Genomic DNA, 13,102 nt, shown 5'->3' with positions numbered 1-13,102 from the left:
TTATATTATAATAAAAAAAAAAGAGGCCGGATATGGGCTTTGCTCGGCGACCCAACTACCGAGCGAGGGGCTGGGCCCACCCCAACCCCTCGCTTGGCACCCCAACCCCTCGCTTGGCACCCCAACCGCCAAGCGAGGCCCAAATGTGTAAATATTTATTTTTAAAAAATATTTTTGTAAATATTTTTAAAAAAAATTAATTTCGAAAAAAAAAACCCCTCTTTTATATACATGTGATGTTCATTCACCTATTACCTAACTCAGAAGACAACACTGAAAAGGGGTTTAATTATAAGTTGTAAGGCCTATCGACCATATGCGTGTATGTATCTTTCCTTCAATAATTGGCCTCTTGATGGTCAAAAATTATTTGGTCATGTTTAGATGTATTGTTATTGTCAATGTCGGTTTTAGGATTGGACATTCTAATACCGTCGCCCCCTTTCGCGAGTGCACCCACCTCCATTAATCAAATTTCATATGTCACTCCTAATCTGACTTGCACGTAAGAGGCCATTGATCAAATTTCACATGCCACTTCTAATTCACTTTGCACGTGGCAGGTTACGCATTCTAACGTTGAGTATTTAAACCTTTGAACTAGATTGATCTCTATATATGTCGCTGTCACTAAAAGATTGTTTGAAGGTTTATAACTTCTTATGATAAAAAAAAAAAATGGGATTCTTTCCATATATATATATGCTGAAGTTTTATTACATAAAAATGGATCAATATAGGTCGGATTCATTTTGATCCGCCGAGTCTTGCTTAGCCTTTGTGAATCTCTTGCAAGAGACTTGTGTGTGCGAGTTTCTTTTCGAATCTATGCGGTTCTAACACATTACACCTGCAATTTCACAGCAAAATAACTTATTTTTCCTTCTTTTGCCTGCTGTCGGAAAAGTTCCTCATAATTAAGACAAAATCTTCGGTTTGTGCATCGAGAAACTGTTAATATCTCTGCCTTCTACGATGGATAACGGTGCAGATTCAGATTTCCAGACTGGAACGATATTCATGGATTCTACAGAACAGTTCTGTGATGTAGTCTCCATGCATAGTTTTTCCCACGGATCATCAGGAGCACACTCTTCAAAAGAAATGACCATTACAGGATTCTGTCCAGGAACTCAAACCAAGTCCTTACTTTGCTGTGCTAGCTCAAAGCCATTCGATCTATTGAACATGTTAAGGCAAATGCGATAAAAGGTTCGCAGTCCATTGAATATATTAACTACTCTACAGCAAATTCTGTAGATACTGCTGAATATATCTAAAAGAGTTGTATGATAGGAAATGGTAGAAACCAGAAAGTCAAGGTAGAGGATGTAAATCCAACTCAAGACACCATCTAGAAGTCACACATGATTTATTAAGGAGTTGGGATCCATAATCTACAACTAGAGGGCCATCAGGTGAAGGCCATCCTCTTCTATCAAAAGTCTGACACTTCCTTCCTCACAAAGAAGCAACCAGACAGACCGCCATTCGGAAGAAGTGCCAAGTTCACAGGACTTTCAGCGCCTTCCTGGACCGACAAGATACCGGTGTTGAAGTTAATGTCCGTTTTGACAAATCCGGGGCACACGCAGTTCACAATGATGTTTGGGTACTTCTTGGCGAGGATCCTAGTGTAAGCATTCATGGCTGCTTTCGAGATTATGTAAGCAGCAAAGACTGCAGGCCAGCCTTTGGCTTCCAAAGAACCGCTCCTGAAGTCTTCGAGGAAAGCCTTCACAACCCCGTCCACTTTCTCCTCCGTGAGGTTCTCAGCATCGCTCAGAACTCCCCTGGCCCATTCATTAGACACTCTCTAAAAGGAAAATCACCAAGAATTAATAAAATCATCAGCATAGATTTCCCTAAGGGAACTTCAGCCCGGGACATAAACAGCACCACAAAATGCAAGTGGGACTTGAAGCTAGATGGACATTCACTGAATAAGAATAAGAAAAACAAATTAGTCGTTCCTGGGGAGTGGTTTGTGACATCTCAGCCAATGTATATCTAGAGCAACTCCATCCTAGAAGCAAGCCAGTTCCACTAGATGGAACTCTTTATTTTTAACGTGAAGAGCACATTAGGTAAACAACTTCACTGAAGATAGTTCTTGAAAGGAAGTTCATGTGATGCAATTGAAACAAGGTAAACAGGGCAGAAGCTTCCCGGCGAGAACGAGATTCACCTACTGCGATGGCCCACAATGCAGATACCAGTATAAAAATTCAAGAGGGTCGGCTGCTTACTCAATTTATAGGAAACCATACGGTAAACAGGGCCAGTGGAACTATTTTTGTGCCTCTCTCAATTTGCTCATTAAAATAGCAAGCTCGTGAATGGTGGTGGAGCTCAACTCAGAGTTACACTTTTGCCGAGTTCCATCAACTCTGTCCTGTATTACTGTTCAATGTAATTTTAAATTTTTCAAGAGCCGACTCGAATCCAAGCTCACCTGAAGCTTCCCCATGCTGGAGGAAACATTCACTATCCTCGGTGAATCGGATAGTTGGAGGAGGTCAATATGAGCCTCGACCGTTCGTTTGGCCCCGAAATAGTTTGTTTCCAGACATAATTCAGCTGTTTCATAAGGTTGGGTCAATACTTCTTTCCAATTGATTTGGGCACCTTCCTGCATCAACAACAGGAAAGCTCCTCTTACTTCCTGCCTGTCCCGGCAAAACGCATCACAATTTACCAAGCTATGAGAAAGGGCGAAAAATACGAACTTGAGCTAGTTTTAAGGCTGGCGGAGATCTTATTAAGTTTGATTAATTTTGTGATGCCAAGACAATCAAAACTCCTAGCGCCAATTCAAAACAGTTCATAGCTACCTTTCCGAAACCAGAAGCCTTTATGGTTTCGCCATCTGCATCGGCTCCGCCAATCCCGGCATTGTTCACCTGCAGCAGAGCTCATCATATCGGATCACTGCCAAAAATCTCACGAAATTGATGACGAAGAGACTCCAACTTCATACCAGAATGTCGAGCTTCCCGAACCGGGTCTTGATGAAATTCGCAAGGGACGAAACACTGGCAGGATCAGTGACATCAAGCTGGTGAAAAACAACGTGATCAGACAGACCACTTGAAGAGTCCTGGAGCTTCCGAACCGCTTCAAGTCCCCTTTTTTCATCTCTAGATGTTAATATCGCCACAATCCCATTCGAAGCCAACTGCCTACATATCTCCAACCCAATCCCCTTGTTTGCACCCGTAACCACTGCATACCTGAAAACACCCCGAGGAAAAATCTCAAAAATGAAAATTTTTTGACATGAAAGGATGCACTGAACCATGAAAAAGATACCTCTTGGTAGACTCTGCCATCAGTTGCTTTCGGACAAGTTGAAAACCTATGAACCTTTTTCACCGCTTAAGAGATTGAAGAACCTCCAGATCCTTCGACACCCACGAATGTAAACCACTTTGTCTCCGGCGCTGGCGGTTTTGAATGAGTTACGCAAGTGCGGAAAATACTCGAAACGACGCGGCTCTTTTGGTCAGTATGAGGAGAAACCCTCCATCCTTTTTTATAGGGGAAAAAAAATGGGGAAAGTATTGTGGAGGGTGGAGATGGGGGTATGTCACCTGCCTTTATGGCAGGGAATCCAGAGGCATTTCGGAACCGGATCCCCTACCATAATGGGAGGGGAAACATTGCATCCCCACCCTCCATCCTTGGGGAAAAAATGGGGAAAGTATTATGGAGGGTGGAGATTGAGGTATGTCACCTGCCCTTATGGTAGGGAATCCAGAGGCCAAGAGGAACCGGATCCCTGCCATAATGGCAGGGGAAACATTGCATCCCCACCCTCCATCCTTTTTTATAGGGGGAAAAAAATGGGGAAAGTATTATGGAGGGTGGAGATGGGGGTATGTCACCTGCCTTTATGGCAGGGAATTCAGAGGCATTTCGGAACCGGATCCCCTGCCATAATGGGAGGGGAAACATTGCATCCCCACCCTCCATCCTTGGGGAAAAAATGGGGAAAGTATTATGGAGGGTGGAGATTGAGGTATGTCACCTGCCCTTATGGTAGGGAATCCAGAGGCCAAGAGGAACCGGATCCCTGCCATAATGGCAGGGGAAACATTGCATCCCCACCCTCCATCCTTTTTTATAGGGGGGAAAAAATGGGGAAAGTATTATGGAGGGTGGAGATGGGGGTATGTCACCTGCCTTTATGGCAGGGAATCCAGAGGCATTTTGGAACCGGATCCCCTGCCATAATGGCAGGGGAAACATTGCATCCCCACCCTCCATCCTTTTTTATGTGGTTGGCTATGTTCGTATATATATAACAAAAGTACAATACGGAATGAAGATACAAAGTCGAAATTACTACCCAGATTGAAAAAAGCAAACGCAGCAATCAGAATATTGATTCGAGCCCAACGAATTTCGCTGTGTCCTTAAGACAAATTTGTCCCCTCAATTTGGTAGCCAAGGACGTTGGACAATTGTCTCCCAGGATAGAACGGATCGCGTTCCTTCGAATCGGCACTTATTCAAAGGACTCCGGCGAACTTAACTTTGCGGAACAGGATCGCACAGAATGAAAAATGAGGGTGCAGATTTCGGGAAAGAATAAAGTTTATAAAATAATGAAACTGCTCCGAAGACTATTTATATTGAAACTTTGAGAAAAAACGAAGAAGCACGAAGCTTGAGTCCGGATGATATTTAACAGAACCGAATATAACTTCTCCTTGAACAGACATAACTCTTCAAAAGAATTTCCGAACGAACGCATCTGTTCGTTTAAGGACGAATGTCCAACAATTGTGTTAAGTGTCTATTCGGTAAAATAAACAAATGGGCAAATAATAAATAAAAAAAATTAGGTGGAATAAGAGAACCCAGGCCCGGGCCCGAACCGAGCCGGCCGGACAGACGGCGGCGGCGGCGCGCGCGTGTGGGCCGATATCCATTTGCGTAGGTCCTCCCTCCTCCACAAAAGTGGGGTGCCCCTTGGGGCCCAAACCCATTTGTGAGGTTCCACTTAATAAACCCATCTCCCATCTACCTCTCATCCTATGTGGGACTCCCACATTTCCTTCTCATTCACCCTTAGAGGGATAAAATCCCCAACAATCCTCCACATGAATGAGATATTCGGACATCACGACTCTTCGTATATGCATGAAATGCAATGTGCGATTATTCCTTGAGAAATAGTTACATCGGGATAAGTAGTCTGAAACTTTGAACTTTCCCTAGTGAAACCTATCGGACTTACTCGGTCAATCAGCAGACTTGATGTCTTTGAACTGTCGACCTTTGGTGTAAGCCTAGACAATAAAAATCACATAACTTTCTCTCGAACAAAGTTAGTTCTCACTGTTGTGTTCGTTTTGGCCATGAACACCGCTCGGTCTCATGAGTGTTTTAGAGAATTCGGCCTTTTCAATTCTCACAGAAGCGGCCCTCACTTCACACTCACATAGGTGATTTCTGAACATATAGTATATCACATACTCAATTCGGAATCATTAAAAGCTTTTCGCTTAACCTTCACATATTAGTATTGTCTTCATCTAGGAATGAGTAATAATTACAGTACTCTACATAGTATTCATAACTTGGTTGTCCCTTTGAACCTAGATCTTGGGATCTCCAGTCAACAAGGTAGGGTATCCGCTATGAGGACTTATTTATAGGCCTTAAACCCATTCCTTTCGATGTTTTCACAACTATTTCTCTAGTTAGGCCTTTTGTTAATGGATCCGCAACATTGTCTTTTGACTTCACATAGTCAATGGTGATAATTCCACTAGAAAGAAGTTGTCTTACAGTGTCATGTCTTCGACGTATGTGTCGAGACTTACCGTTATACATGACATTCCTTGCCCTTCCTATTGCCGCTTGATCATCACAATGTATGCATACAAGAAGCGGTTTAGGCCAATTAGGAATATCTTCCAAGAAGTTTCGAAGCCACTCTGCTTCTTCACCGGCTTTATCCAAAGCTATAAATTCTGATTCCATAGTTGATCTAGCAATACAAGTTTGTTTGGATGATTTCCATGACACTGCTGCCCCACCAAGTGTGAATACATATCCACTTGTCGATTTTGTGTCTTTAGTGTTGGTTATCCAATTTGCATCACAAGATCCCTCAAGTACCGCTGGATACTCAGTATAATGCAAAGCATAATCTTGAGTATGCTTCAAGTAGCCCAATACACGCTTCATAGCTTTCCAATGATTTTCATTTGGACTAATTGTAAATCGGCTTAGTTTGCTTACCGCGCAAGCTATGTTCGGTCTAGTGCGGTTCATGACATACATTAAACCGCCTAGTATACTTGCATACTCATTTTGAGCCTTGCTTTCACCGGTATTCTTTGAAAGATGTAGATTAATATCTATCGGAGTCTTTATCGGTACGATGTCTAGATTCTTGCACTTTTCAAGAATATTTTTTATATAGAGAGACCGTGATAGTGCTAATCCTTCGGATGTTTTAAGGATTTTAATTCCTAAAATAACATCTGCAACCCCCATGTCTTTCATATCAAATTTGCTTATGAGCATGCGTTTGGTCGTCTTAACGACCTCACTATCGCTGCCCATTATAAGCATGTCGTCTACATAGAGACATAAAATGACAAAGCTATTATGAGTGCTCTTAACATATACACATTTATCGCACTCATTAATCTTGAAACCATTCGACAACATAACTTGGTCGAATTTAGCATGCCATTGTTTTGGTGCTTGTTTCAAGCTATATAGTGACTTGATAAGCCGATATACTTTATTCTCTTGTCCCGGAACAATGAACCCTTCAGGTTGCTGTAAATATATTTCTTCTTCCAGATCCCCATTTAGAAAAGATGTTTTGACATCCATTTGATGAATTTCAAGTCTATACAAGGTTGCTATAGCAATTAACATCCGTATAGATGTAATTCTCGTGACAGGTGAATAAGTGTCAAAATAATCCAGACCTTCACGTTATATTTAACCTTTTACAACAAGCCTAGCCTTATACTTATCAATAGTACCATCTGCTTTCATTTTCCTCTTAAATATCCACTTACATTGTAATGGTTTATTGCCAGGAGGAAGGTCAACCAATTCCCAAGTATGGTTTGACAAGATGGATTCAACTTCACTATTGATAGCTTCTTTCCAGAGCGAGGCTTCCGGAGATGTCACAGCTTCCTTATACGTCCGAGGTTCATTCTCTAGCAAATATGTCAGAAACTCAGGTCCAAAAGACGTAGAAGTCCTTTGCCTTTTACTACATCTAGGTTCATCCTCCATTGGATCACTTCTAGATGTAGTATATCGAGACATCTTATTATTTTCAATTGGCTCATATACTATGTTATACGGTAATATATTTTCAAAGAATGAAGCGTCCCTTGATTCAATGATCGTATTAACATGTATATCTCGGGATCTCGATTTGTGAACAAGAAAACGATATGCATTGCTATTTTGAGCATATCCGATAAAAATACAATCAACAGTCTTTGGTCTTATTTTAACCTTTTTAGGCTTAAGAACCGCAACCTTAGCCAAACACCTCCACACTTTAAGATAATTTAGGTTAGGCATTCTGCCTTTCCATTTCTCATAGGGAGTTTGTTTTGTCTTTTTGTGGGGTACTCTATTTAAAATAAAATTTGCTGTCAAGACAGCTTCCCCCCACAAATTCTACGGTAAACTGGAGCTATTTAACAATGCATTCATTGTTTCCTTTAAGGATCGATTTTTTCTTTCCACCACACCATTCGATTGCGGTGTATAAGGGGCGGTAGTTTGGTGAACGATACCGAACTCAGTACAAATTTCCTCAAAAGAAAATTCATATTCACCTCCTCTATCACTTCTTAACACTTTTATTTTCTTATTCAACTGATTTTCAACTTCAGATTTATAAGTTCTAAAAGCATTCACAGCTTCATCCTTACTACTAAGTAGATAGATATAGCAATATCTCGAATAGTCATCTATGAATGTGATAAAGTATTTCTTATCACCTCTAGAAGGTATTGCTTTCATATCATAAATATCTGTGTGTATTAGATCTAAAGGTTCCAGAACTCTATTATCTACAGAATGGAAAGGAGGCTTAGAAAACTTAGATTCAACACACACTTGGCACTTTTCACTTGGACAATCAAACTTCGGCAATAGTCTCATACTAATTAATTTCTTTATCAACTTATAGTTAACGTGCCCTAGTCTAGCATGCCAAATATTAGGAGACTCCAGCACATAAGTAAAAGCAACTTTATTCATATCATCTTTGGTTACAACGGTCATTACATTCAACTTGAACAAACCATCACTCAGATAACCCTTTCCTACATACATCTCATTTTTGGAGAGTACAAACTTATCAGATACAAAAACCAACTTGAAGCCATTCTTACTAAGGAGAGATCCGGACACTAAATTCTTGCGAACATCCGGCACATGCAGAACATTATTTAGTGTCACAATCTTTCCAGATGTCATCTTCAGAGCAATCTTTCCGACACCTTCAACCTTAGAGGTTGATGAATTACCCATATAGAGTTTTTCATCACCCCCCATAGTTGTGTAGGACGAGAACATCGATCTGTTCGCACGGATATGACGAGTTGCTCCAGTATCAATCCACCACTCCTTGGGGTTTCCCACCATATTACACTCTGATATCATAGCAATCAGATTGATATCGTCAACACCATTGGAAATCTCTTCCACCACATTTGCCTGAGTTTTCTGTCTTTTCTTGGCTCTGCAATCTTTGGCTCGATGTCCAGATTTTCCACAGTTAAAGCATTTGCCAACAAACTTTTTCAGACCTTGGGTGAATCCCTCTCCCGACTTGCTAGGCATTTTCCTTTTCTTGTTGGGATTCGATCTTTCTTCAACAACATTGGCCCTTGAGACCTCCAGATTTTTTCCAACTTTCTTCTCGGAAGATCTATTATCTTCCTCTATCCTCAACCGAGCAATCAAGTCTTCAAGTGATAATTCCTTTCTCTTATGTTTGAGATAATTTTTGAAATCTCTCCAGGATGATGGCAGTTTTTCAATGAAGGCAGCCACTTGAAATGACTCACTTAGAGTCATTCCTTCAGCATGAATATCATGCATAATCACTTGAAGCTCTTGAACCCGACTTAATACGATCTTTGAATCAACCATCTTGAAGTCCAGAAATTTACCGACAATGAATTTCTTCAGTCCGGCATCTTCGGTTTTATATTTCTTGTCCAGACTATCCCATAACTCCTTAGCCGTTTTTAGTGGACTATAGACGTTATAGAGTGTATTATCCAGACCGTTGAGGACATAATTGCGACACGGGAAATCAAAATGCTTCCATGCGTCTACCGCAGCAAACCTTTCCTTGTCTACCTCTCCTTCATCCAACTTAGGAGCATCCTCATTGAGGAACCTTGCCAATTTCAATGTCGTAAGATAGAACAACATTTTTTGTTGCCATCTCTTGAAATCTATACCATTGAACTTTTCTGGCTTTTCTCCGTGATTCGGAATAGGATTGACCGGAGTCGAAGTTGAAGCCATTTCTATTATACAACAAATCACAGAATGATAATTATAAAACACAAACGAGTACTAACAAAATAAGCAAGCAACAGTCTCGGCACAAAACAGAAAAATAATACCGTGATTATGTTAGTTGCTCGACAAGAAATGAACTAAGTGACAATGGACTATTAAATATGATAAGTGCACGAGAACAAAGATACACCGGAACGAAGATCAATCTAATCGGGAAGTATACGTCGAAGACAGAATGAAAAACAAATAGATTGATATTGAACGATGCAATAGAATTTTCGACAAAACACATGTGCAATAAGCCCGATTCAGAACTTCCATGATATAGTAATGGTGGACAGAATATTTCCAACAAAAAATATCATACAAAACAAGCATGTACACGATACATTAACGGTTGAACAGAATACTTGCAATAAAAATATTATACGAACTAAGCACAATGATCGGGAATGAACGAACAAAATTTGTCTTAAGATTGTGGTTGGCTATGTTCATATATATATATAACAAGAGTACAATACAGAATGAAGATACAAAATCGAAATTACTACCCGAATTGAAAAAAACAAACGCAGCAATCAGAATATTGATCCGAGCCCAACGAATTTCGTTGTGTCCTTAAGACAAATTTGTCCCCTCAATTTGGTAGCCGAGGACGTTGGACAATTGTCTCCCAGGATAGAACGGATCGCGTTCCTTCGAATCGGCACTTATTCAAAGGACTCCGGCGAACTTAACTTTGCGGAACAGGATCGTATGAAATGAAAAATGAGGGTGTAGATTTCGGGAAAGAATGAAGTTTATAAAATAATGAAACTGCTTCGAAGACTATTTATATTGAAACTTTGAGAAAAAACGAAGAGGCACGAAGCTTGAGTCCGGATGATGTTTAACGTAACCGAATATAACTTCTCCTTGAAATGACATAACTCTTCAAAAGAATTTCCGAACGAGCGCATCTGTTCGTTTAAGGACGAATGTCCAACAGTTGTGTTAAGTGTCTATTCGGTAAAATAAACAAATGGGCAAATAATAAATAAAAAAAAAATTAAGTGGAATAAGAGAACCCGGGCCCGACCCGGCCGAACGGACGGCGGCGGCGCGCGCGTGGGCCGATATCCATTTGCGTAGGTCCTCCCTCCTCCACAAAAGTGGGGTGCCCCTTGGGGCTCAAACCCATTTGTGAGGTTCCACTTAATAAATCCATCTCCCATCTACCTCTCATCCTATGTGGGAGTCTCACATTTCCTTCTCATTCACCCTTAGAGGGATAAAATCCCCAACATTTTATAGGGGGGAAAAAAACAGGGAAAGTATTATGGAGGGTGGAGATGGGGGTATGTCACCTGCCCTTATGGCAGGGAATCCAGAGGCCAAGATTTCCCTCTTGCGAAGTGAATGTGATGTCCTAATGGAAATGACGAGGAAGATTTTTTTGCCCCTCTTGCGGCTGAGATTTGAGCCAAATGTTTTCTGCGACAAAGGATTTTTTTTTTTTTTATCCCTAACTCTTTTCTCTTTACTTTATACTTTGCTCTTCCTTTTTGGAGATCGTCGGAGTAGAAACCCTGCACATATGAAATTAGCGTCTCTACCCCCAATTCATTTATCCATCAATGATACTAGTGCCCCTATCCCTCAATCGCTTTATCAGTAGGATCGCATGCCTATTGGCCAATAAGGATTTCGATAGCAAGCTTATTAACATAATAAATTAATGTTCAAATGAATAATTTGAGATTTTTTTTAACAAAGAATGGTTTTGTCGATAAAATATCCCAATTATCGACAACAATATATATCTAGGCATTTTCTTGATTGTCAATAATATTTTCTTTTATTCACATTTTAAAGCGTTATAAGTAATTATTTTCATAAAAATATTTTTCAACTCGTTTATTTTTCACAAAACAAACGCACCTTAACGTATAGTCAAATTGATTCGCCTCCCAAAATCTCCCTCAACTCTTTTTTCAATCACGTCGGCAGGCAACGACAATATGGCCACATTCTTCCTTAATATTTAACGGAAGGTCCAATTCGAAATGGGAAAGAGTATTAAATTTAAGAACTTGATTAGAAAAAAAAATATTCTAGAACTAAATTGAAAAAAATTTAAGGACGGTCGATGCTTCTATCCCAATTTTTTGTTCATTTATTTGGGCAGTCGTTGTTAATCACATTTAAATATATTCTAGGATTATCATTAGCTGGGGAAGGTACTATGTTTGAATTGACTTTATGAGGGTGTTCGAAGTATTGGCCAGCATAGAAATCAATATTAAGGATGGCAAGTCTAGACAAAACCTTAGGTTAGAGAGTGGAATAGTCGAATTCAGTAGATTTAATTGAGAGTATATTAGTTTTATTTTTATTTTGGGGTCGAAGAGAGAGTAGATTCGTTCATGTGCTAGTCACGTGACAATTCCCATTACAGCAAGCCATATGTATGTACGAGGATTATATAGATTTTATGCCCGATTAACTTTGTGGATGGCGGTTTCCATGTCCATCTCCCAGGTTCGGGCTCGGAATTAGGTTCGGTTCGGTTCGGTTGTAGACTCTGAATAGATAATAACGGTCATTCCTTTCTCTCTCCTTTTCTGCAACCCATTCTCTCTCTCTCTCTCTCTCTCTCTCTCTCTCTCTCTCTCTCTCTCTCTCTCTCCCAGTTACAGTGAAAAACAGAGGCGAAGCGGGACGGCGCAACGCGTGGCAGAGGCGAGGCAGAGCCGAGAGCGAGAGATGACGAGAGCCCAAATTAGGTTAGCAATTTGGGGTTTTCGGGTTTCACTTACGTTTCTTGCCCGGAAAAGTTGAAATTTTTCCCACGCTACCTCCCGACACTCGGACACGCGTGTCCGTTTCATTGACTGCGTGTCGGGGCGCGGCGCGGTGTCAAGCGAAAAACGCCTTCACGAGCGAGTCCGTGCGACATGGATTTCTGGGTGTCTTGTTTGCCGTAGACCCGGTTGAAGTATAGGAGATTTTTGGGCATAGCACATGTTAATCGTGATCAGGAGGTTTTAGCGTAGCTAATTGCCACTGGCAAGATCAGTACTGCCCAATTTACCAAACAGAACTTACTATCCATATCATTTGCCCAGAAGAGAGATCGTTTTGGTGTCTCAATAAGTCTCAACCATTGATTTATGAAAACTATACTTTTATCACTCGTTAAGATTTGTCGGACATCAGATAAACATGATGCGGAAGAAAAAAATTTAAAAAAAAACCACCCTAGATGCGCCTTCTCAAATGGAGTATAGTAATTGCGGCACGACGATGTTTGGGCAGAGTAAGAATTCCTGCGGTGGTCATTTCATTTGAAGAGTGTGACCTCCTTGTGATCCATGGGACAATATGCATGGATGGAGACTACATTACAGAACTGTTCTCTAGATTCCCCGTATGTCCCCAACGTCTGGAATACTGAATCTTCAATCTTGTTTCATCGTAAAGGCATCGATATTAACAGTTAACTCGATGCACAAACCGAAGATTTTGGCTTAATTCTGAGAAACATTTCCAACAGCTAGGCTAAAGAAGAAAAACTGAG

General features: G+C 40.7%; 2 protein-coding genes across 3 annotated transcripts in view; one reads left to right on the top strand and one right to left on the bottom strand.

Annotated features, from left to right (window-relative positions):
- The window catches only part of LOC125316687 ((+)-neomenthol dehydrogenase-like), a 31,721-nt gene that overhangs the window by 16,264 nt on the left and 2,355 nt on the right, over positions 1-13,102 (top strand). The window lies entirely within an intron of this gene.
- Positions 1,412-13,102, bottom strand: part of LOC115733749 ((+)-neomenthol dehydrogenase-like) — a 48,340-nt gene continuing 36,649 nt past the window's right edge. The window contains exons 1-5 of one of the 2 annotated variants that reach the window (XM_030664378.2): positions 3,313-3,364; positions 2,981-3,233; positions 2,835-2,903; positions 2,456-2,632; positions 1,412-1,816 (exon numbers count right to left, since the gene is read on the bottom strand). In XM_030664378.2, coding sequence (XP_030520238.2) covers positions 1,439-1,816; positions 2,456-2,632; positions 2,835-2,903; positions 2,981-3,233; positions 3,313-3,332 — 897 coding nt within the window. In that variant the 5' untranslated portion in view covers positions 3,333-3,364 and the 3' untranslated portion in view covers positions 1,412-1,438. Of the gene's footprint in view, positions 1,817-2,455; positions 2,633-2,834; positions 2,904-2,980; positions 3,234-3,312; positions 3,365-13,102 lie in introns of those variants that run through there. The other variant, XM_048285658.1, reaches the window with a different exon arrangement.

The sequence above is a fragment of the Rhodamnia argentea genome, chromosome 9 (genome assembly GCF_020921035.1).
Source record: "Rhodamnia argentea isolate NSW1041297 chromosome 9, ASM2092103v1, whole genome shotgun sequence".
Classification (NCBI taxonomy): domain Eukaryota; kingdom Viridiplantae; phylum Streptophyta; class Magnoliopsida; order Myrtales; family Myrtaceae; genus Rhodamnia; species Rhodamnia argentea.
The sequence above is the reverse complement of the archived record's forward strand: the minus strand, read 5'-3'. Positions and strand labels throughout refer to the sequence as shown.